This window comes from Mesoplodon mirus (assembly GCF_964341445.2).
Source record: "Mesoplodon mirus genome assembly, chromosome: 3".
Lineage (NCBI taxonomy): Eukaryota > Metazoa > Chordata > Mammalia > Artiodactyla > Ziphiidae > Mesoplodon > Mesoplodon mirus.
Genome location: NC_138978.1, coordinates 13,380,996 through 13,403,130, shown reverse-complemented (window position 1 = coordinate 13,403,130; position 22,135 = coordinate 13,380,996). Strand labels below are relative to the sequence as shown.

Sequence of the window (22,135 nt, the reverse complement as noted above, 5' to 3'; positions counted from 1 at the left end):
ACTTCTCATCATTTTCACACGTGAAACCGGAGCGATCCAGACAGTGAGGACTGAGCACGTCTGGACCGTGCTTAGTGCAGGGTCTGATGGCTGGCAAGGATGCTATAAAAAGCTGGCTATTATTAGCTATGAAACTTCAACTGTTGAAAGGCACAAAGAAACTCCCAGAAGAGGGTCACTGCTGCATGCAGCTCTCTCTAGAGAAGGCCCAGCAATAATCTCATAGAAAGCCAAAAGAGGCTGGGAATGTCCCAGATGAGCTCTCCCAGGCAACACACCCCCTAAATTAACTATTCCAACTCCTTTGCAGGAGGGCAGCAGATTAGACCGTGAAAAGAAAGGGGAGCAAAGGTTAAGGCCCCAAGGTCTAGCACAGTATCATTAGTCCCTGGCACATAGTAGGTACCTGGTGTTTGTTGGAATGAATGAAGGCTGGTTGTTTAACCGTAAAAGAGATTTATCCGTCAAAGGGCAACTCTAACCTGTGCCGATAAGACCACGTCGAGCCAGAGGTAAAATTGCTGCCTCCGATATCTTAGGGTCTTACGAATGAAAGCAATGTGATGAGAGGAAACTCAAACAAGGAGCCTGCTAATGTTTCCCACCGCAGGACGGAGGCATTGCAGTGGATTCCCGGGGAACAGATGGACAAAGAAAAATTTTAAAAACAAAAGCAGGCACAGAAGATCATGAATGGGCCCAGAATAACTCGGGACACTGAGCAGACAGAGGCAAGCGGCGCATCTTGATGGAAATGAGGCCAAGCTAATAAGCCGAAAGAGTTTACCCTCCCTCACCTGGCTCCCTAACTCCTGCCTTAGGAAACTCAGTATGAAAAAGAGGAGCACATGGACTTCCCTAGTGGCTAAGAATCCACCTGCCAATGCAGGGGACACGGGCTCGAGCCCTGGTCCAGGATGATCCCACATGCCGCAGAGCAACTAAGCCCGTGCGCCACAACTACTGAGCCTGCGTTCTAGAGCCCGCGAGCCACAACTACTGAAGCCTCCATGCCTAGAGCCTGTGCTCTGCAACAAGAAAAGGCCATGGAATGAGAAGCCCATGCAATGCAACAAAGAGTAGCCCCTGCTCGCCACAACTAGAGAAAGCCTGGGCGCAGCAATGAAGACCCAATGCAGCCATAAATTTTAAAAAATAATAATAATAAAAAATAAATTTATATTAAAAAAAAGAGGAGAACATTAGCATTAGCAGGTTTTGGGTTTCCTCTCATCGTTAGTGTATTGCTTTCATTCCTAAGACCCTAAAAAATTAGAAACCACTCCACTTACCAGGAACACACTTTGCAACACGGATCCGGGGGAAGCTGTTTTCTTCCGTAGACACTTCATGACCCCGGTTTCCACAACAGCAGGCACTGCTGGCTCTGCCAAGTTGCTGGAGAAGGGCACCTTATCTGCAAAGTCACGAATCCAAATGGGCCCCCATTGGCAAGGGTGGAAGGAAGTTGTTTGGCTTACCTTCTTGGGGGATCAGAAGATTGGGAGTTCTGGTGGGGGGACTGCAGGTACCTTGCTGTCCCTTGGTACAACGTCAGGGGAAAGAAAGGTCGCTGGTAGCTTCTCAGAGCTACCAGTTGGGGCTGTGCAGAGTGTCTTAGTAAATGCCATTTTGGTTGCAAATAACAGAAACTCAAACCGGCTGAAGCAAAAAAGGGGACATCTATGGGGAAGAAAAGATGGCTCCTGCCTGTCCAGACTCCTCAGCTTTGCTTGCCCTTTGATTCTCTAACCTTCCGCATTTCCTTTCAGTAAACTCCTTTTCTGTTTAAGTTAGCCACAGGAGATTTCTGTTGGTTGCAACCAGAGAATCTTGAGTGATACAAAACGTCCTAGTGGAACCCAAGGGCAGGCACTGGAATGGGCCTTTCCAAGGAAAGAAACCAGGAACCAGAAAGTCATCAGGAATCAGGGCAACTTTCTGCATCAGTTGGAATGCCTTCAGCTTTTCTTTTTTTTTCCTTCATGGAGCTCATAATCCATTCATTTTTTCAATAAGCAATTATTGAGGCTCTATCCTGTGCCAGGCACCCTGGTAGGTCTTAGAGTTCCATACAGGTATAAAATATGCCAAGACCCCTGCCCTCAAGTAGCTCACATTCTAGTGAAGATAAGACATGGAGCACATAGAGTATATTCACAACACAGAATAAGAAGAGCTATGCCATGGACACATATACACCAGCAAACATCAAATAGATAGCTAGTGGGAAGCAGCCGCACAGCACAGGGAGATCAGCTCGGCGCCCCGCGACCACCTAGAGGGGTGGGACAGGGAGGGCAGGAGGGAGGGAGACGCAAGAGGGAAGAGACATGGGAACACATGCACATGCATAACTCATTCACCTTGCCACAAAGCAGAAACCAACACACCATTGTAAAGCAACTACACTCCAACAAAGATGCAAAAAAAAAAAACAAGAGCTATGCCAGAGGGATGAAGCATGACTGTCTTCATAGACCTAGAAAGCACAGATGCAAGTATCCTGGTAGAGAGGGCCTGGGCAGAGAATCGCAGGTAGGTGAACCTGTGTGCCCAGAGAACATGGTATGTATGAGAAGCTGCAAGTTTTCAACATCCGTGGAGCAAAAGAGTTCTTGCAAAAGTAGTGGGAGACGTGGCTGAAGAAATTGGTTGAGGATGAAGCATAAAACACCCACTGAAGTGTGATCTTTTTTTCCTGAGGAGGCACGTGGGAGCCATGGAAGACTTTTAAGCTGTTTGAGGACATGGTCAATTCTCTGGGTTTCAGAAAAGTCCCTCTGCAGTCTGGGATGTGGTGAAAGTTGGGCTGGACCTTTCACCAGCGGGCATGCTCAGTCGCTCAGGAAAGGTTTTCGCTCTGCCTTGGGAAATTTTTCACGCCGCTCTGGCAGCGGAGCTCGCCCCGCCCACGGCTTCTCCTCACTGGATTGGTTGAACTCAGGGAGGCTACCAGGAGGCCCAGTGGACCTCCCAACGCCACACCCCCGCCCCCGCCCGTTAACGCTCTGGGCCCGCGCTGCCTTCAGCTTTAAATAACAGAAACCTGGATGTGGGTAGATGGTAAAAATTTGGAGCCCCTCCCAAATGAACTCGATCACATCTGTTTTTTGTGGGGGGCCACACCATGCAGCTTGTGGGATCTTAGTTCCCCAACCAGGGACTGAACCTGGGCCGTAGCAGTGAAAGCGTCAACTCCTATCCACTGGACCGCCAGGGAATTCCCTACTGCATCTTCTTTATCCACTCATCTGTTGATGGGCACGTAGGTTGCTTTCAGGTCTTGGCTATCGTAAATAATGCTGCTATGAACATTGGGGTGCATGTATCTTTTTGAATTAGTGTTTTTCATTTTGGGGGAATAAATACCCAGGAGTGGAATTGCTGGATCATATGGTAGTTCTATTTTTAGTGTTTTGAGAAACCTTCAAACTCTTTTCCGTAGTGGCCACACCAATTTACATTCCCACCAACAGTGTACAAGGGTTCCCTTTTCTCCATATCTTCGCCAACACTTGTTATTTGTGTTCTTTTTGGTGACGGCCATTCTGACAGGTGTTAGGTGATATCTTAACCAATCAGATCTTTAGTAGTGACCCCAATCTCCTGGGCTGCTCATGACATGATCCAACAATAGTTACTCAACCTGGATTTCCCTGAGGGATTTATTCCACGATTTTACAGACCTAGGTGGTTACGTGCGTTTTATCCCTTAGGACAATATTTTAAAAAGGCAGGTACTATGGTGGTTCAGAGCAGGGGCTTTGAGGTCAGAGGGACCTGGATGGAGTCCCAGCTTTACCACTCGGCAGCTAGGAAATGCAGCCCATTGTCAAGAGCCGAGGAAGAAGGCCTGGGAAGAGAACTGAGTGCTCACGGCTAAGGAAATCTGACTAGCTGTCAAATAGAGATGCGGCAGGGGTCACAGGTAAAGGCACCTCGGCGTGAGTAAATCGAGCTGCCCTGCCTGTCCGCATACCCATCTGCTTGCCATCCACATTTAGTTCACATTCAATCAACAAGTATTCAAGGCTGATGCGGATGGCAGCTACTGTTTACTAAGGCTTATGTGTGACCCCACGATTTGGGTACCACGTCGTTTAATCCTCACAACTACCTGGTGAGATCTTAACCCCATTTTATAACCAAGTAAACAGAGGCACACAGAAGTCGAGACCTGCTCGCACAATGAGTAAGTGCACACTGGAGAGTCACACCTTAGCAGCTGGTCTCCAAAGCCTGAACTCAGAATTATTCGCTCTAATGCAAATGGGGCTTTGCTGGGGCGAGGCCCGCGGCGCGCATCTGACATCTTTCACTCCAGGGAATGAAACTCTCAGGTTTGTCTCTGTTCAAGTTAACGACAGAACCTGTCCTCTAGGAACTGGGCATGTACCTGGTACCCCTCTGGATCTTCGGAGCGCATGTGGGGTCACAGAAAAAACACAAGTGCCAGGATCACAATGACCTCAGTTTGAGTCCTGACCCTACCATGTACCAGCTGTGTGACTTTGAGCAAGTTTCTTAATGTTATTGATACTCAGTTTCCTTACTTGCAAAATAAAGACGACAATAGTACCTGGCTCATTGGGCTGTTGGAAGATGAAAGTACACAGTACATGTAAAACAACTAACACAGTGACAAGTACTCAGGAGGAGTTAAACCAACCATGGCTCCTACCCTCCTCTTAGGAACTGTGAACACAGAAGGCTCTTAGGACTGCTTGTGTATGGTGATGAGTGACTGGGGGATCCCCTGCTGGCCTCAGTAATGGGAAGTACCTTGAATCACTTATCATGGTGGACTAACACATAAAAAGTTTTTGAGCCAGTTTCTTTTTTCTTTTTTTTTTTTTTGCGGTACGTGGGCCTCTCACTGTTGTGGCCTCTCCCGTTGCGGAGCACAGGCTCCGGATGCACAGGCTCAGCAGCCATGGCTCACGGGTCCAGCCGCTCCACGGCATGTGGGATCTTCCCGGACCGGGGCACGAACCCGTGTCCCCTGCATTGGCAGGCGGACTCTCAACCACTGTGCCACCAGGGAAGCCCCTGATGGCTTAATTTTGCAACCCATGTTTCTTTACGGTAATGTATGACTAGATTTAGAGACAGAGGCTTCAGTGACTCCTGAAGCCTGGGGAGGGGACAGTGCACACATTGCTTGGCCCCGCTATTACTAGGATAGAGATCGTGGTCTTTCCTTGTTTTAGTTCTGATTTTGAAGAACAGCTAGAACTGTGGGCCACATTTCTCCTGGTTTCACGCAGACTCAGACTCTGCCATGATTACAACGACAGTTATACAGGGGTTGGGGAGGGGCTGGGTTGCCGGGAGAAATGCGGCGCCCCTCTTCTCTATGCTATCTGTGAGGGGCAGGCACGTACAGAAAAGTTAATCTTGATTTTGCCTTTCTTTTTAAAGACGTTTAAAAGAAATTCACACCACCTTCTGGATTACCTTAGACATATCCTGGCTGGGGTTGCTTAATCACCAGAGTTGAAAATCACTCCTCTATTCTCATTCATTATTGTAAGAATGTCAAGTTTGTGCAGCCTCTCTGGAGAGCGCTTTAGCAAGAAGGATCAACGATAAATGTTGGAGTTTCCCAGGTGTGGCCCTGGGCTCTCCCTTCTCATGCAATACTTTCTTCCTAGTGATACCATTCACACGTATGGCTTTAATCACCATCCATCCATCCACCCGTCCATCCATCCCATCTGACTAAGCACCCGCTATGTGGCACATGTTCTTCTGGGTTCTGGGGCCACATCACTGATACGGTTGGATATCCAGGGTGACAGCTGCGTCCTTGACACCTCACTTTGGATGCCTACAGGCACCTCACACTCATCTTCCCCCTCAAACCTGGTCCTCCTGTGGCATTCCTTACTCTGGACTTTAGTGAAGGAACCACATCTGTACTTTTAACACAAGCCAGAAACCTGGAGATCTGTAGCCCCCTGTCTCTCCATCACTTCCCTTCTAGCCATATCTAACTCCATCACCGAGGCCTGTTGATTCATCTCTTAAATGCCCCTGGAATCTTCTCTCTTGCTCCGTCCCCTCCATTGCCACAGTGAGGGCCACCATCGTGTCTTGTGACAGCCTCCTAACTGCTCTCCTGGGGTTCTGTGCTGGCCACCTTCCTGTACATTTTCCACTCATGGCCAAGATGACTGTCTCCAAATGCAAGCCTGTTCCATCAGTTCCTTACTTAAAACCTTTTGTGGGCTTCTCTCTGCTCTCAGGTTAAAGCAGAGCTTCTTACCAGGGCTCTGCAAGCCCCTGGCCACACCATGATACAGCCCCTGCGGACCTCCTTCACCAGTCCCTGCCCTCAACCTCCATTTCTTTTAGCCCCTTGAGTTCTCCATGCTTCCTGCGATCCCACCACACTGCTCCCTCCACCCAGAATGCCCTCCCTTCCCCTCTTTGGCAAATAACTCCTATGCATCCTGCAGGTGCCCTGCCATCCCTGACCAGGTCAGAGCCCTGCACTTCTCCTTCAAAGCAACTGTCATGATTAAAGTTTTACATGTGAGTGATTTTTCAGTTAATGCCCCACCCTATTCCTCCCTGAGACCCTAAGATCTACAAGCGCAGGGAGAGTGCCTGTTAGTTCCCCAATATTTTATTATGAAAGATTTCAAATGTACAGCGAAGAGGGAAGAATTTTACAGCCAACATCCATATACAACATAACCTGGATTCTACCTGTTTCTGACCCCATTATATCTCCATCCTGCACTGTGCCTTGTATCTAGGAGGCCTGCGATAAATCTTTGTTGAATGAAAGTGGTTCATATCGTTCCACATCTAGGATGATAAAGATAAGATGAACAGGTATGTGTGAATAATATTTATGTCAGCCTCATCTATTAAGTGTGAAAAACTGGAAGCAACTTAAATGCCCATGATAGAGGACTGGCTAAATAAATTATGGTACATCCTACAGAATGGGATTCCTTGCCATCAGTGACAGCGATGATGTAGACCTGTGTGTATTGACATGGGAGGGTGTTCCTGATGTACTGTTAGGAACGAAACTAAAGGAAATTGGATATAATATGACATTATTCTTTTGTAAAGTTAAAAAATCAATACATGTATATAGGTAGGGCCTATTTTATGCCAGGTACTATTCTAAGTACTTTACATATATCAATGCATTTTAATCCTCACAACAATCCTAAGGGGTGAGTATTCCCTATTATCCCCATTTTACAGGTAAAGAAACAGGCACAGAGAGGGGAAGTAACTTGCCTAGAATCACACAGCTCTTTCCATGGGAAAATGCCCTGGAAGTTCCACACAAAATATGATAGTAGTGACGATACCAAATGCTAGCGAGGATGTGAAGCAACAGGAACTGTCATTCATTGTTGGCGGGAACGCAAAACAGCCACTTTGGAAAAGAGTTTTGTGGTTTTCTTAAAAACTAAACGTACTCTAGGGACTTCCCTGGTGGCGTAGTGGTTAAGAATCCGCCTGCCAATGCAAGGGACACAGGTTCAAGCCCTGGTCTGGGAAGATCCCACATGCCGCGGAGCAACTAAGCCCCTGTGCCACAACTACTGAGCCTGTGCTCTAGAGCCCGTGAGCCACAACTACTGAGCCCGCGTGCCACAACTACTGAAGCCTGCGCGCCTAGAGCCCATGCAATGCAACAAGAGAAGCCACTGCAATGAGAAGCCCGTGCACCACAAGGAAGAGTAGCCCCCGCTTGCGGCAACTAGAGAAAGCCCGTGCGCAGCAATGAAGACCCAACGCAGCCAAAAATAAATAAAATAAAATAAATTAATTAAAAAAAAACCCTAAATGTACTCTAACCACACGATTCAGCAACCGCGCCCTTGGTATTTACTCAAAGGAGTTGAAAACATGTCCACACAAAACGCTGCACGTGGACGTTTATGGCAGCTTTATTCATAACTGCCAAAACTTGGAAGCTACCAGGATGTCCTTCAGTAGGTGAATGGATAATGGAATATTATTTGGCACTTAAAAAAATAAAAAAGAGCTATCAAGCCATGAAAAGACTTGGAGGAAACGAAAATGCATATTACTAAATAAAAGAAACTAATCTGAAAAGTTGTATGATTCCAACTACATGATATCCTGGAAAAGGCAAAAACTATGGCGATGGTAAAAAGATCTGTGTTTGCCAGGGGCTGCGGGGGGGCTGGGAGGGAGCACAGAGGATTTTCAGGGCAGTGAAACTATTCTTTTTTTTGGATAGGTTTATTATTGGAATATTTGGAATAAAAATGTCCAGTTTTGAAAAGAAAAGAAGTTTTCTTAAAAACGTAAGTCCTCAAACCACAGGTTTCCCCATGACGAGTTGAATTCCTGAACACTGCAGAGGGATTACTGGAGATGTTGATTACTTAAGGCACTAATAGGAAGGCACTGAAGAACAGCAGGGCCAGGCTTCAATCAGACAAACGTGCGCTGCCCTGGAGGAATTGCATAGGCTGGCTTTGAAGTTGGCTTCTCCTTTGCTTCTTTTTATTTTGTTAAACTTGTAGCTTTACTTTCCTCAATTTCTAGAATATCAGTTTCTAGATATTCTGGTTTATGGGTTATCATCATTTTGCTTTATTACCACGTCCCTGATCTGTAACTTCACCCACCCCACTTCCCCTCTATGGACTCCACAGGTGGCTTTTAATGAATTCTCTGTACTTTCTGTTACTATGTAGTTACAGAGTGACCTGAGAAGTGAAACTCATAAATCGAGTTGACCTAATACCAGGGCTTTGTGCACAGAATCCACCAATCTGCTCAGAGATGGCCTGATCTGAACCACATCCCCCACCATGCTCCCTGGCTTCTGCTTATGGCAGTAGATTTGGGATCAAAGGCACCTTCAGGACTGGACCATCTTCCCGGTGGAGCATCATGATTTACAGGGCCTCTGGGTCCTCCCCGGGGTTGGCCTCATTATTGGTGGACCTGCTGGTTTCAGGACTTAATGAAGCTCAGGTTGTTGATGTTTCATCGCAGAAAGAATTCAGTGAGAGACAAAGTGATAGGTAAGACGTGGACTTATTTAGAGAGAAACACACTCCACAGACAGGGCGTGGGCCATCTCAGAAGGTGAGAAAGGCCAGGGCAGTGAAACGATTCTGTATGATATTATAATGGTGGATACATGTCATCACACATTTGTCCAAGCCCAAACCCATAGGATGTACAACACCAAGAGTGACCCCTACACAGCATTGTAAATCAACTACACTCCAATAAAATTAAAATTAAAAAAAAGAGTGAACCCTAATGTAAACCATGGACTTTGGGTGATTAGGATGTGTCAATGTAGGTTCATCAGTTCTAACAACTGTACCTCTCTGGTGCTGATGCTGATAAATGGAGGAGGCTGTGTATGAGTGGGGACAGGGGGTACCTGGGAAATCTCTGTATCATCCTCTCAATTTTGCCATGAACATAAAACTGCTCTAAAAAATGTCTCTACTCTATATATGTATATATATGGTTACTTCTGAGAGAGAAGATTTAGCATAATTTCGATTTTTCCTTTTGCCTCTGTCACGTCTCATTTTTCTCCAGTAATCACGTCTCACTTGTGTACTTTTTTCAGGAACGCTGCTTCTCAAGTGGTGAAGCAAAGTGAAGTCTGGAGAAGGGAACACTTGGCCACATATCTAAGAATCCTCCCTCAACAGATGTCCCATCGTGATCAGATTCAATGCAATATTTCAGTCATGTAACTATGTGAGAAAAGAGTTTCAATCACCTTTGTCGGAGCTGGAGAACTGGATCCCCACCTCGTGGAGGAGATGCTCCGTTTCCTCCAGCCAGGACAGTGACAGGCGCAAGATGTCCAGCGCCACCTTCTGGAGCCCTGAGACAGGTGGGCTCACCTGCAGGTGCTGCAGGAGGTCGACCTCCTTCTTCAGGTCATTGCTAGAGCAAGACATTGTCATGCACGCCTGGAAAGAGATGAGGTCGTGAGGAGCCCGGGCACCATCGCCAGAAATAGCACCTGACGGTTGTGACCTGCACAGAGCAGTGTTCTTGACGTGCCTGTGAAGCAGGCAGAGCCGTATGTTGGCCGCCCTGTGACGGCCCAGTTCTACTTCCCTTTTTTGGGGGGCGGAAGGAAGGAGGCAGCTTTTATTTCATGTCCACTCTAATTGGGACTCTGGATGGTCAAAGAGACCCTTTGTCTAGGTATAGGCAATTCCAAAGTCAAACTGCCAAGGACGATTTGGCTGAAAGGGGAAGCAAGTTTGGCTATGGAATTCCTGCTGAGATCAACACACAAGCTGGTCATAAAGTGCGGTTTCCTGATTTGAAAGAGTGCTGACAAGCCAACATTTGCCCAGACTCCCCAAATAGTAGCTGCATATTTCCAGAGAAAGCAGAAGCAGCTGCCTGATGTGATAAGCTGGATCCCTGCGTGGGGGCCATGAAGTGGGGGCTCTGCCAGACCCTCTGGTCCAATAAGGGTAAGAGCAGCCTTCCACCGCTGGGACAGAAAAGAAAACTGCAAATAAAGAGCAGAATGTTTCATTGGTTTCTCTGGAAATAACACGGGGCTGTTTTATTTTCCCCGGGGTCTGGGGCCTCCCAAAGGCAGTACTTGGAGTGTGTCGGGCAGCTTCTCCTTGGTCACACCAAGTTCACCTGGGAGGCATTTCTGGAGGTCCTTTGTTTTCTGATCTCAAACAGATTTCTCCAACAAGAGAAAAGGTGGACTAAAAGCAGAGCTGGACAATTTCCTGAACAAGGAGCACAAAAATGAGACACAGGGGACATTTGAGGAATGGAGAAGGGGGCACCTGGCAACTGTCTAAGGATGTCTTCAGCTTCTTGATGTTCTGGGTGATTTCCTCCTGTTTGCAGCTGCTGAGCTGGGTCTCCTTCTGCAGGGTCCGCTTTTGCTGCCAAACGTTGATATTGTCCTCTATGACCCTGGTGATCTTCTCTAGTAACTGGTGAGAAAAAGAAAAAAAAAAAAGATTTAAAATGCAGGGTGGGGGCCTCCCTGGTGGCGCAGTGGATGAGAGTCCGCCTGCCGATGCAGGGGATACGGGTTCGTGCCCCGGTCTGGGAGGATCCCATATGCCGCGGAGCAGCTGGGCCCGTGAGCCATGGCCGCTGGGCCTGCGCATCCGGAGCCTGTGCTCCGCAACGGGAGAGGCCACAACAGTGAGAGGCCCGCATACCGCAAAAAGAAAAAAAAAAAAAAAAATGCAGGGTGGGGCTTCCCTGGTGGCGCGGTGGTTGGGAGTCTGCCTGCCGATGCAGGGGACGCGGGTTCAAGCCCTGGCCTGGGAAGATCCCACATGCCGCGGAGCAACTGGGCCTGTGAGCCACAACTACTGAGCCTGCGTGTTGGAGCCTGTGCTCCGCAACAAGAGAGGCCGCCATAGTGAGAGGCCCGCGCACCGCGATGAAGGGTGGCCCCTGCTCGCCGCAAGTGGAGAAAGCCCTCGCACAGAAACGAAGACCCAACCCAGCAAAAATAAATAAATCAATAAATTAAAATGCAGGGTGGCTCTAGGGGAGGGGACCTGGAGGGCTTCAGCTTAAGCTCGGAGGAGGGAGGTCCTGGCGTGTTTTGGGGATGGCTCTGGAGGGTGGATATTGGCTCTGTCACCGGGGCATGTTTCCCAGGATCAGAGATGGTGTTTTAAGAGCCAAAGGCTGTCATGTGGCCACGAGTGTGTTCTAGATTCTTCTGCATTCTGGGAGGGATTCATCACGCTGAGCCTGATGCTGTGGGCTCCTAAAAAGGAGGCCGTCCAAGAGAAGCCCGTGGTGCGATCTTGTGACCCGCGCGCTGACACCCAGGATTGGAGAGGATAAACGGAAGGATAATAAGGCATCGTTACAGCCAGAGGCCCACCCTCACTGCCATCTGCCACTTCAGGAGGAACGAGCGAGCGAGGACGCACCGTCCGTGCTGAGGCTGCCCCTTTCCTCGCGGGGCTAACGGAGGTTCACCGTGCGGGTCTGCCGACCAGACACAGTCCTGGGTGGTTTAATTTGATTTTCACAGAAACACTGCAAGGGAGTTTAACTGGCTTTTACTTTAAAAGCCAGGAAATCCCAGAAAATCAAAACAAATCTTTATGGTGTAGCAACCGTGTGAAAAATATGTGCCACCAACAAAAAACAGGAACATATGCTCCCAGTGTCTGGAGCCCCGGGTCCCTGAAGGAGAAAGTGGGGAAGAGAGACGAGCCTGCTGATTGGAGACGGGTTTGTCCTGGAACGGTTTCACGCATCCGCAGGTGGCCTTGAGGACCTGACCTCTGAAAGGCTCCAGCTGCAGCACAAAGAAAGGGAAGGGGATGAGGTGAGGGGCGCAGCTGCAGCTGCAAGGCTGGGGGAGGCGCCCCCATCGCTGGGTCTGGGAGAAATCGGTGAGAAGGCTCTGCACGCCTTTAGTGCTCGTTATGGGTAATTAACACCTTCACCTCTCACCGGAAGGGGCAGTGCCCACACAAGAGAGGGGGACAGCAGGTTTTAATGACTTTTCAGGTGTGCCCGCCTAACCTAGCCGACGCACACGGTCAGCACACACACGTCTCGGGCTCTCGGAAGAGCCACTTGCTGCCAATTATCCAGTGGGAAGTCCAGGGCCAGGAGCGCTCTTCCATAATTGCTACGTTGGCACCAGGCTGTGAGATAAACATTGAGGCTGTCAGCCCGGGTAACTCGTGTCATCAGCAAGGGCGCCTGGGGAGAGGAGGAGGAGCTGCCTGCTGCCGTTTTGTGCCTTAGACCTTGTGTCCTGAAGATGACGTCTCCTGTATTCCTCTCCAGGTCCCCGGAGCCTGGTGCAGTGCCTGGCACACAGCAGGCACTCAATAAACGTTCATCGAATGCTTATAACAGAAACACCTGTCAAGTCAGATGTTCAAAGTCCTCTCCTTCAGTTCAGCCAGTTTTTACTGAGTGCCTCCCTGATGCTGGTGTCTTCATATTACGGAGGATGAAACAATGCAGTTAAATTAAATCAGGGCTTCTAGAATGACGAGTTCAAGATGCCCCAGGCTTATGAGACTTGAACGGCAAAGAAGCCCAAGTTTCTCTGGAAATTTCCCAACGTGATGGCCCTTGGCCTGGGTTTTTGGCTCACTGGCAAAATGTGGTCATGAAAGGCTCTAAAACAGAGCCCTGAAGGACCACAAGGGCCACGGAATCAATGAGAACGTCAACAGGTCCTAAGACACAGGAGTCTGCTGCACACCAGGGAGCTCTGGGAAGCCAAGTAGAGGAATTATGACTCTCCTAAGGACACCTCTGCAGTCATCCTGCCGGAAGCCAGCCGGGTGATTGGAGGGACTCTGGGTCGTCTGCGGGTTTCATGGCCAAGGGAGGGTCCTAGCTCGCCCGAGGAAGAGGTTATGTAGAGAGGGCCCTGTGGGCAATGGCCCACGTTATCACCAGAGGCGCCCTACAGGACTGCGTGGTGGGGGGTGGGGGTGGGGAGGGACAGGTCCTGCTGGACGATGGGCTGAGTCCTGTGGTCACTGGCCTGGGGAAGGGCAGGACCTCAGGCCGGGAGCAGGCTGTGGAGACAAGGGGGTGAAGCAGGAAGGCACAGGCAGCTCAGAGAAGCCTCGTTCATCCTTTCTCTCTCGAGTCTAGACCTGGAGGAATCTCAGGGTCTCTGAGGGTCTTCCTGGATGACCCCTGGCCAGAGCCACGACCAGGCGCTCGGCAAGTGGCGCAGATCATGCCCTCAAAGCGGGTGTGCGCCGTGGGTGCAGAGTGCCAGCAAGGTGAGGGGTAGCCCAGGTCCACGGAGGGAAGCCCAGGCTGGCGGGCTCTCTGCCTTGCTAAGGGGTCGGCACCCTGCAGGAGAAAGGACACCGGGGGTGATGGTGTGGAAGTTGGTTGAAGAGGCTTTCAAACCTGCCTGAGGGTCAGCATCGTCATTTAACTTGTGGGTGCCTCTGAAGTTCAGCGCGTGGGACAAATTCCGGTCACACTGATGGTTCAGGCTTGGATGCTACCAAACGCAAGGGCTTTGGGAGCTGGGCTGGGTGGGACGGAGAGCTCCTTTAAGGATCGTGGTTCTTAACCTTTTTTGGTGGTTTACAGATCCTTCTGAGCATCCAATGAGTGACAAGGTGGACTCACTCTCCCAGAAAAAGAAAAGCACAAACACATACACGTAAAATGTTCTTGGTCCCCCTGGAGCCGTGGCTGCCAGGAGAGGATGCCTTGTGGAGGGGTTCCAAGATGGGCTGCCCTCGGTGGGCTGTGTTGTGGAGGGCCAGTGCCCCGTCTTGGGTTCTCGTTTGCTCTCCCTTAGCCTTTGGTGAAGGCTCGTTTGCATGTTCTGGCCCTCATGTCTGTGCCACGTGTCAGAGGAAGGGCCACTGGGCCATCTTGGGTCAGAGACCTGGGAAATGGCCTTCTCCCCACCCTGCCCACCTCCACCTGGCATAAGCTGTGGTATTCTGGGTTTTACTTTATTAAGAAAAGTGGCAGGACTTCCCTGGCGCTCCAGTGGTTAAGACTCCACGCAGCCACTGCAGGGGGCACAGGTTCCATCCCTGGTCGGGGAACTAAGATCCTGCAAGCCACACGGTTCGACCAAACAAAACAAACAAACAAACAAACAAACAAACAGAAATGTGGCATTTCCCTGGGGACACTGACTGTAGCATCTGTTTGGGGGCCCAGAGGAAGAAAGATGGCTGTAAATGTCAGGACAAAAAATGTGAAGGTGAGGGCCTCCCTGGTGGCGCAGTGGTTGAGAGTCCGCCTGCCGATGCAGGGGATACGGGTTCGTGCCCCGGTCTGGGAGGATCCCATATGCCGCGGAGCGGCTGGGCCCGTGAGCCATGGCTGCTGAGCCTGCGCGTCCGGAGCCTGTGCTCCGCAACGGGAGAGGCCACAGCAGTGAGAGGCCCGCATACCGCAAAAAGAAAAAAAAAAAAAATGTGAAGGTGAAAGTGCTAGAAACACCACCGGGGTCAAGAGCTCAAACCCTTCCCAAGAGGGAACCGCACAGCTGGTTCACTGGGGTGGGCCTTGAGCTGGGACTGGCTGCTAGGTCAGGGTCTCAGGCAACAGCAAACACTGGAGTGGGCAGCTTTCCAGAAGGAAAAGCCTCTTTAGTGAAATCCACGGGGACGCGGAAGCCGCACAAAGCCCTGCCCTGAGATAAGCAGGTGAACTAAGCTAGGCCGTCTTCCTCCTCATTCATCCCTGCCGGCCGCTTGGGTGCGGGATTCCGTGGAGAGCACGGGCCCGTGAAGGGGCTCTGCAGCACGCCTACCTGACCTACTGCCCTTTCCAAATTGGCTTTAATGAGGTTTTCTCTGTTCCTCATTTCTTGCAGCTGAAGCAATTTCCTTCTGGAATCCTCCCGAAGCTTCTCTTCCACCTGAAAGGATGATGAAACCGAGGGCTTGCTGCTAATGTGATCATCATGCCCTCTGGGGAAACTCTTCTGGGGGGGCTAATGGCAGTGGGGGAGTCCCTGAGGGGTAGGGATAGCTGCAGCCCAGCAGCAGGGGTCACAGGCATGCACAGGGTGGAGGCAAACTCACAGGGAGTTGTCCCCTACGGGAAAGGGATGAGCTCTGCACCCGGGGCTCAACTATGTTCTACCGCACACTCCCATCCCAGCTCGGTCCCTAACAAGCCGTACGACACTCGGAAAGTTATTTCACTGCTCCGGGACTCAGTGTCCTCATCTGTCCAATGGGGATGATGATACTAGTATCACTGCATAGAGTTCTTGTGGGGATTCAATGTTCGGAATAGTGCTTAAGGGCTCTGTGAGTGTGTTAAGTACTGTTGTGACCTATGAAAGGGGGACGGCAATGTCCGCCGTACAGTCTCGTTCTACTAACTCGTGATGGGTACTTGGAAATGTTATGATTGGGTTTCTTATCATAACTGTTTGTCGTTACCACTTTGAGCACACTCACTGGTGGTAACCTCTCTGGAGGCTTGCTAAAGCAATGTCTATTAAGAATTGCAGCCTGCAAACGAAGGCATTTAAAGTGGAGAAGCTTGCCTACTTTTCCCCCCTTGCTTGGGTAACAGTCAACGCACGGTAAGCTTGGGAGTGCTCCACGCTTCCCTTGGCTGGCCAGTGTAGGCCTCGCAGCTGCTCAATTCTTGGATGCACCTGCTGAGCCCTGGGCCCTAGCACTAACAGGAAATGAGGCAAACTCTCGTAAATAAATGGAAAGTTTTTGTGCTGAAACAAATTCACAGGCTCTTTTTTTAGGTATCTGAAGAGGGGGATCACAGGGATCTAATAAAAGACCCAGAAAAGCCATTAAGAGCTTTCTTCTGAGTAGTGTGGTCCAGTGGAAGAGCCTCTACCCAGCTCCGTTACCTTGGAAAAGTCATCTAAACTCTCTGGGCCTTAGTTTTCTCCCAGGTCTAAACATGCTCGGACTTCTAGGTCAGCAGCCTGTTTCATGTGCTGCAAAAGCCAAGTCCAGCCTTGGACTCTGCCCCTGTCTGTGTTCTGCATGAACAGCCCCCGTTCCCAGCCCCAAGCCTCAGAGTCACCTTCAGCGGCCGCCCTGCTCCCTCTCTCACACTCGGTCGTCTCACGCCTGTCCTCCAACCCCTCTCACATGCAAGCTGGACTGTGACAACTGGCCTCCTCGCCTCGAGTTTAGTTTCTTCCAGTGCAATCTTAATGGTACTGTGAGAGTTACCCAGCTGTAAGGCAGCTCTGTCCAACAGAACTTTCTGCAATGGTACAGGTACTCTGAGCGAGGCTGTGTTGTCTAATACGGCAGCCACCAGCCGCATCTGGGGATCAAGCACTCGAAATGGGGCTGGTGTGACGGAGGAACTGAATAAATAATTTTATTTAATTTTCATTAATTTCAGTGTAAACAGTAGCATGTGGCTGTTTGCTACGCCAGGGTCACTGAAGTCAGACGAACCTGGAGTCAGACAAAACCGACTGTGCCATTGGGCTAGTTACTTTACTAGTAACTGGTAGCCTTGACTTTCTCATCTGTAAAATGGAGAGGATGATTTCTAGATCACAGCGCTGTTGTGAAGATGAAGAGATGAAATGTTCAAGGAAACTCCTAGTACGTGAGAAATTGTAACTATCATTTTCACCCTAATTACTGTCCACGAATGTCATTGCATCAGTCACTTGTTCAGAAGCCTTAGTAGCTCCCCACTGCCTGTGTGGTACAGAGCCCAAGTGCCTGAACTAAGGCAAAACACCAAGCCAGGGATTCAAGAAGCCCCTATGAACTCTGAACGAGGTAAATAAAACTGAATCCACACCTAGATAAACCATAATAAAACTGATGGAAATCAAGGGAAAAGACAATCTTAAAAGCAACCGGAGAAAAAGACAGATTATGCAAAGGTACAACAGTTAGGCTTACAGATGACTTCTAAATAGGAATAATAGGAGCCACAAGACAATAGTGAAATATCTAATGTGCTGAAAGAAAAGAATTGCCATTGTAGAATTCAATACGCAGTCAAATGTGTTTTAAGGGTGAAGGTTAAATATACATCTCCAGGCAGACACACAGGGACATGTGAGAATTTGTCATCAGCAGAGCCACAATGAGGGAAAACATTAAAGGATATTCTTCAGACACAAGAAAAATGAACCCAGGTGGGTGATCAGAGATGCAGAAAAGACAAGCAACAGTAAGGGTAATGTGTGGATATGATACTGACTATAGAAAAACACTAATAATGTCTTGTGGGGTTTTAAGTATCAAGAGGAGTTTAGAAAATGACAGCAATGGCTTATAAATCTGGAGGGGGTAAGTGAAGTTAAGGTGTTTGAAACTCATTGCACTGTCAAGGAGAAGGGCATAATTATCAACTACTATTGCCTCTTGGTAAGTTAAGAATGCAGGGCTTCCCTGGTGGCGCAGTGGTTGAGAGTCCACCTGCCGATGCAGGGGACATGGGTTCATGTTCCGGTCCGGGAGGATCCCACATGCCGCGGAGCGGCTTGGCCCGTGAGCCATGGCCGCTGAACCTGTGCGTCCAGAGCCTGTGCTCTGCAACGGGAGAGGCCACAACAGTGAGAGGCCCGCGTACCACAAAAAAAAAAAAAAAAAAAAGAATGCATATTGTAGTCTTCAGGATGACTACTAAGAGAATAGTAGAAGAGTGAAAAACTTAATTAATGTGTGAGTTTGGTGAGTCAAGGATGAATGCTATTGTCTTACTATTACTAAAAGAAGTGTAAAAAAGTGAAATATTTCCAAGCTAATAGAGGGGGAAAGTGGAATAAGAGAAAACCATCCACTCAGAAGGAGGCAAGAAAGGAGAGAAAGGAACATAACACAGATGGTAAAACTGGTATTGAGCAAGAAGGTAGAGTTAAACCCCAGGACACGAGTAATTACATAATATAAATGGACTAAAAGTCAAAGATTGTCAGACTGGATTTTGTAAAAATGATACGCTATTTGATGGCATATGTCTAAACCTTAAGACAAAAATTGACAGAGAACATATGAAAAAGATATGGTATGAAAACTGTAACCAACAGAAAGCCAGTGATGAAGCTAAATGACAAAGGAGACGTTAAGGGAGAAACACTACTAGAGATGAAAAGGGACATTTCATGATGATCTAAAGTTTTGCTCTACAGGAAGTATTAGGATTCTAAATTCATATGCACCTAGTAACACAGCCTCAAAATATATAAAGCAAACATCGTTCATATTAAAAGAAGAAACACACAAATTACAAACATATGAGATTTTTAAAACATTCTCAATGATGGAACAAAAAGACAAAAAAAAATCAATATGAGAATTTAAGTTGGAACAACATCATTGGCAAACTTGATTTAATGGATCAATTCTTTCTTAGATAATTTCACAATTAAGATCTGAAGGCAGTCTACGGTAGTGGTTACACACAGGAGCTTTGGAGTCAGGCAGACCTGGATTCAAGTTCTGCCACAACTACTTTATGCAAGTGAACTTGGATAACTTACTTCACCTCTGTGAGCCTCAGTTTTCCCGACTGTAAAGTGGGGTTAATACCAGTATAGACCGCATGGGGTCATTGTGAGGATGAACAGAGATGATGCAGGTGGAGTGCTTGCCCCAGAGTGGTTCCCAGGCTGACCTGTCCCTGCCATACCTTGCTCTTTTCCCGCAGCGTCATAGAGATCCGGCTCTGCTCGGTACTGCTCCTTTTCAGCTCCACCCTGAGCTTCCTCATTTCTTTTTCCATGTCCTGGATTTGCTGAAAGAGTTCCAACAACAGGGAAGTCAACTTCACAGCTCATTTCATCCGGTTCATTAATGCAGAAACCTAGTCTGGGATTCGCTTCATTCCTTCCCTTGGGGGACAATTCCACATCTTTGAGGCAAAGTAGACTTTCTTTCAACGGATGCAATGAAAGGGCTGGGTGAGGGAAAATTTGAGTTTCTTTTGAAGATCAGCATGGATCCTGGATTAAACAGTACAAGATACCTATCCACTCATTAGAATCTCTTTCCTTGGGGTATATTTTTGAGTTCAATCTAAATAAGGGCTGTTTGGAAGACACAATGGGCACAGTTTGGAAGCAAAGAACAATGACATTTTTCTGTTTTCTCATTTGAGGCAGAGAAGTGTGCTCCTGACAGAGAGAAGAACACACATCTCCTCCCACCGTCCCAGGCACCGTCCTTCCCAACGGATGGAAAACGTATGCCTAGTGATGTGCACGAGGGTTCGGGCCAGTACAGGGGGTGAACATTTACATTTAGTGGTCATCTTTTCATTTTATAAATTTTTATGTTCACCTTCCATACAAGGCCAGTGATACATTTGCTTTTTATTTTGTTTTTATGAATTGTTGTAAAATTGAATGTATTTAAGCAAAAACACTTCAAGAAGAGTTGTGTTAATAACAGTGCTCAGGGCTGTGCTAAAACTCGTGACAGTGGATCATGAAAGTCTGGGCATCAGAAGTCCAGGGGTAGGGACCGCGGTGAATTTCTAGCAGCATATGGTGGCCACCTCCCGTCCCTTTCCCCAGGGGAAACCTGATGAGGGGCCTTGAGCCAACTGCCCAGAAAATCTGGGGAGAGTGTGTTTTCCATGGTCTTTTCACCCATCTCTTTGAGGCTAGCAAATCAAAGAATTAGGAGACTACATTAACAGACAAACACCCAGAAAGCCCCAGAGCTTGTGCTAGCTAATGGGCCAAGGAACCCCTCCAAAACCCTCAAGGCCACAATCTAGGCTTTCAGTGGACACCTAGGGGTCAGGAGTTTCAACGCACGGTTTTGCAGAGTTTTAACTCTTTCTCTTGGGCTTCCCACTTCTCCTTCTGGGCATCTTCCTTCTGTAACTCTTCTTTCAGCACTGAGCACTGTGGAGAAAAAGGACAAGGCCACGGGGGCTTGGCTGGGGGTCCCAAGTACCTGTGTTCACGCCCAGGAGTGTTTCCTGCTGTATAACCCAATTACACCTCTGAATTCTGAGAGGCGAGACCATTTGTGTGATGGGAGCACGGGATCCTGCAGTCCTTCCCAGTTCACCCCTCTCATGAGTTCTGAGGAATAGAGCGTCTAAATTCCTCTTCAAAAGCCAGCAAACTTCACTGCAGGGGAAATCCAGCTTTGTAGACTCTGGGTACTTAGGGTGCAGGGATTGGGATGTTTTCATGCTGTGACCAGTGAGGGTGTAGGGGGCCGAGCCAGAGAGCTGGGGTCCATCTTAGGGCTTTTGTGCAGGTTGCATCTCAAAGACACAACTGCCCTGACTGGTGTGGAGGGGTAAACGGAGCTGTCTTGCCCGAGGGCGTCTCGGCAACAGGCATTAAGTGCATAAGGATGGATGTGCCTTCTTTTGACCCAGCAATTCCCACTTTAGGAATGTACCTTAAGGACAATGACTGGAGAAATAAGTAAATCTGTAGTTTCAAGGATGCTCTTCACAGAAATGTCAGTAACCGTGGAATAAAAAAAAAAAATGAGGAAACAACCCAAGTGTTGTTTAGAACAGCAGACCACTTTATAACACTGGGTACATCCAGGAGAAAGTATGTAGCTTTTAAGACGAATGATAAGAGCGTTGATTTATTAGCACGGGAAAATAGTAAGTATATAAAATTTTTAAAAATGTGCATAGAATAAATTCACTATAAAATGATTGATTGATTGATTTCTAGGCAATATATAGCAATAAGACTGGAAGAACATACATGAAAATATTAACACTGATTTCTCAAGGTAGCATTTCCTCTCCTCTCTTTTTATTTTTTGTTTTCAATGTCATCTACTTATTTTTCTAAAATTAACACACATGATGTATGTCATTAAAAAAAAAGGCATCTCAAATGTTCACAAGAGCAGTACCCTTGGTGGTGACGAGTCCTTGTGCTACTGGCCAGCACAGTCTAGAGGAGAAGGGACGTCATTCCGAGGTCAACAAGGAAGGGGAAACGGGGACATAAATCATCCAAATGCACTTCAGGAGGTAGAAGAGCCAAGCGGTTGCTGTCTTTGCAGATTCCTTCTACTTAGCACCAGCTCTGCATCCCCTTCCCGTCCCCAACACACACACACACACACACACACCACATTAAACAGCTATAGCACATGCCTGGGAAGACACTCTGCTTGGGAGAAACGAATGCAGAGGGCTTGGCCAGGCAGTTGACCCAGGGCAGAGGCAGAAGAGCACAACTAAAACCAGCCTCCCACTTCTCAGAAAACGATTTTGTCATCCCCATTTCACAGATGGGGAAATGGAGGCCAAATAATTTACAATGAAAGAAAGCTCTGGGATTGGACCCTGGTCTGTCTGATCCGAAAGCTCATGCAGTGCCTTTCACCAGCTCCAAACTGGGTATGGTACTACGTACCAGGTATTACTTATTGTGCCTTTTCCTTGGAACCTCAAGGTCTGTTCTCACCCCACCCCCATGCAGACCTAGCTATCGGGTAGCCTCTGGGAATCTCTGAGTTGCCACATGAGATGAAAGCTTTGAGGTTTTATCTTGACTCACAGAAACAGGCACATCATGCAAATACTGAGAACTCTTATCCTATAGAGGCAGGATTCTAAAGTTAGCATTGAAGGCAAGATTTGCAAATAGTCAAAGTTACGTGGAAAAAGCTCTTTGCTTGCCTACCACGTTCATCTTCCATAGAGACATTCTGCACACTAAAGT

General features: G+C 48.3%; 1 protein-coding gene across 1 annotated transcript in view; it reads right to left on the bottom strand.

Moving 5' to 3' along the window:
* LOC309799071 (uncharacterized protein) overlaps window positions 1-13,914 on the bottom strand; it is a gene marked incomplete at both ends in the record, with an annotated part of 200,358 nt that extends 186,444 nt beyond the window's left edge. Inside the window, 5 exons of the mRNA XM_082612099.1 lie at window positions 9,761-9,956; window positions 10,809-10,961; window positions 13,426-13,550; window positions 13,692-13,836; window positions 13,897-13,914. Coding sequence (XP_082468225.1) covers window positions 9,761-9,956; window positions 10,809-10,961; window positions 13,426-13,550; window positions 13,692-13,836; window positions 13,897-13,914 — 637 coding nt within the window. The remainder of the gene's footprint in view (window positions 1-9,760; window positions 9,957-10,808; window positions 10,962-13,425; window positions 13,551-13,691; window positions 13,837-13,896) is intronic.
* Between the last annotated feature and the right edge of the window lie 8,221 nt (window positions 13,915-22,135).